General features: G+C 51.3%; 1 protein-coding gene across 1 annotated transcript in view; it reads left to right on the top strand.

Annotated features, from left to right (window-relative positions):
* LOC115416371 (ribonuclease H1-like) overlaps nucleotides 1-2,638 on the top strand; it is an 11,719-nt gene extending 9,081 nt beyond the window's left edge. The window contains exons 4-8 of the mRNA XM_030130115.1: nucleotides 370-469; nucleotides 1,074-1,128; nucleotides 1,259-1,343; nucleotides 1,617-1,741; nucleotides 2,537-2,638. Coding sequence (XP_029985975.1) covers nucleotides 370-469; nucleotides 1,074-1,128; nucleotides 1,259-1,343; nucleotides 1,617-1,741; nucleotides 2,537-2,638 — 467 coding nt within the window. The remainder of the gene's footprint in view (nucleotides 1-369; nucleotides 470-1,073; nucleotides 1,129-1,258; nucleotides 1,344-1,616; nucleotides 1,742-2,536) is intronic.
* The last annotated feature ends 346 nt before the right edge of the window (nucleotides 2,639-2,984 follow it).

Genomic DNA, 2,984 nt, shown 5'->3' with positions numbered 1-2,984 from the left:
TGGTGCTTTCAGGGCCTCTGGGGTCTGCGGTGCTTTCAGAGGCCTCTGGGGCCTGTGGTGCTTTCAGGACCTCTCAGGCCTGTGGTGCTTTCAGGGCCTCTGGGGTCTGCGGTGCTTTCAGGGCCTCTGGGGTCTGCGGTGCTTTCAGGGCCTCTCGGGTCTGCGGTGCTTTCAGAGGCCTCTGGGGCCTGTGGTGCTTTCAGGACCTCTCAGGCCTGCGGTGCTTTCAGGGCCTCTGGGGCCTGCGGTGCTTTCAGGACCTCTCAGGCCTGCGGTGCTTTCAGGGCCTCTGGGGTCTGCGGTGCTTTCAGGACCTCTCAGGCCTGTCGTGCTTTCAGGGCCTCTCATTTGTGTTGTTTTTTTCCCCAGGTGATGCTGTGGTCGTTTACGCTGATGGCTCCTGCTGGGCTGATGGGAGGAGCTATGCACGAGCCGGCATCGGCGTTTACTGGGGCCGTAACCACCCACTGTGAGGATAATAACACTGGACACTAAATGAAGGGGCTTCTGGGAAATGTAGGCAGGGTGTTTTAAGCTCAGTCGTGTTTACATCAGGTTAGTTTTACATGAGACTCACTGCAGGGTCAGTCCATCTCAGATCACCCAATTAAATGGCATTTTTAAACCTCAGCCCCTCCCATTTGTATTACATTTGGTTCATAGGTAGTTCATAGCCAGAAAAGCCAAAATTTCCCATTTAACTGTATTGGACCAACGGTTTTCAAGATATGATATGTCATCCAAACTGGAGGAGGTGGAGTTGAACTCACTGGGTGAACTGAGATGGACTGACCTGTAGTTTTTAGCTTCAGGGTTCATCTGAGTAGATCAGTTTTATTTAACATTTCCCAGAATGCATTTCAGCCACAAACATCCAATTCACGGCTTTTCAGACTCTATTGTTTCTACATACTGACACACTGAGTCTCCATGGTAACACTCGCTGAGCCTTATGGGTATTGTAGTATTTAGAGACTATGAAAACCTGGATGTGGTCCGCCTCCATCCAAATGATTGACATGTCATATTATTGTTATTATTTATTCGGTCTTATTTGTTTGACTTTTTTCCAGAAATGTTGCCGAGCGACTGGAAGGAGAACAAACCAGCCAGAGAGCAGAGATCCAGGTAAGAGCTGACCTGTGTGTGTGTGTGTGTGTGTGTGTGTGTGTGTGTGTGTGTGTGTGTGTGTGTGTGTGTGTGTGTGTGTGTGTGTGTGGTTCTTCTCTCATGTGTTTCCTGCTGGTTGTGGGCTCAGGCAGTGTGCAGGGCTCTGGAACTGGCCCAGGAGAACCACATCCAGAAGCTGGCCCTGTACACCGACAGCAAGTTCACAATCGATGGTGAGTCCAAGACCAGGACTGTGACTGACTGGTAGAGGGGGTTTAAGGCTCTGGGGGGTTCAGGACTCTGTGGTTGTGGTCTAAGTGGTTGTGGTCTGTGTGGTTCTGGTCTGAGTGGTTCTGGTCTAAGTGGTTCTGGTCTAAGTGGTTGTGGTCTGAGTGGTTGTGGTCTTTGTGGTTGTGGTCTGTGTGGTTCTGGTCTAGGTGGTTCTGGTCTGAGTGGTTCTGGTCTAGGTGGTTCTGGTCTGAGTGGTTCTGGCTGGGGTCTTTCAGGTGTGACTAAATGGGTGAAGCACTGGAAGGTGAACGGGTGGAGGCTGGTATCTGGAGGAGCCATCACCAACAAAGACGACTTCATGAAGCTGGACAGACTGACCACTCGGCTGGATGTGGTCTGGGTCAGTACCACACACCTTACAGGTCCATGATTAGGACCAGAATCGGGACTTGGTCCTGGTCCTGAGACCTCTGAGGTCCTGTATGTCTGTAAACCAATAATTAGGTCCTGGTTTAAGTGATGACGTGGTTGAATGGTTTTCCTCCACACCCACCTTCATCAACCCGCCAACAGCGCCATCATGTGGTCTGACCTAGAGTCGACAAAGGTCACATGACAACACACGTGTGTCTGAGACTGTGACGTTCACATCCTGACAGTCTGTGGAACTGAACAAACAACAACTGGCACAGTTCAAGCACACAAGCCAATGTCAGGGTCCATCCACCGTACCCCAGGGGCGTGTCGGGGGTGGGGTTGTGACTAACTCAGGGGCGTGTCGGGGGTGGGGTTGTTGCTATAACTCAGGGGCGTGTCGGGGGTGGAGTTGTGACTGTAACTCAGGGGTGTGTCAGGGGTGGAGTTGTGACTAACTCAGGGGCGTGTCAGGGGTGGGGTTGTGACTGTAACTCAGGGGTGTGTCAGTGGTGGGGTTGTTGCTGTAAATCGGGGGCGTGTTTGGGGGTGGAGTTATGACTGTAACTTAGGGGCGTGTCGGGGGTGGGGTTGTGACTGTAACTCAGGGGCGTGTCAGGGGTGTGTCGGGTGGGGTTGTCGCTGTAAATTGGGGGTGTGTTGGGGGTGGAGTTGTGACTAACTCAGGGGCGTGTCGGGGGTGGGGTTGTGACTGTAACTCAGGGGCGTGTCGGGGGGCATGTCAGGGGTGTGGTCTCAGTCTGTGTTGTTCTTCCTGCAGGTGGACGTCCGTAGCCACGCTGGTCACCGTGGGAACGAAGAGGCGGACAGGTTGGCCAGAGAAGGAGCAGCAAAGCCTATACACATTCGATGGGTGGTTTGAGGGGGGGGGTTCCACTACAGTTTAGTCCTGAGGTTTTTTCCACTTCATGGTTTTCCTAGTCCCCCCCACACACACTAAGTCTTTTTTATGGTTCTTATTTTTCCCACTAACTCTTTTCATGTGTGTTTTTTCCATTTCTTCACTTTAAATGTGTGTTTATTAATGTTCACTTTTTTCCTCTACTGTTTTCCTGGCATTTTTTTCCCACTACAGTTTTTTCTTGGGTTATTTTCCCCACAAAATATTTTCTTGGCTAACTTTTTTGTTTGGGTTTTTTCCACTAAATTTCCCTAAAGGGGGGTTCTGTCAGACTAATGGGCCCAGCGTTCCTGGGGGGTCAGTGGAT

Source organism: Sphaeramia orbicularis, unplaced genomic scaffold (genome assembly GCF_902148855.1).
Source record: "Sphaeramia orbicularis unplaced genomic scaffold, fSphaOr1.1, whole genome shotgun sequence".
In the NCBI taxonomy this organism is placed as follows: Eukaryota; Metazoa; Chordata; class Actinopteri; order Kurtiformes; family Apogonidae; genus Sphaeramia; species Sphaeramia orbicularis.
Note: the sequence above shows the minus strand (reverse complement) of the source record. Positions and strands in the feature narration are given on the sequence as shown.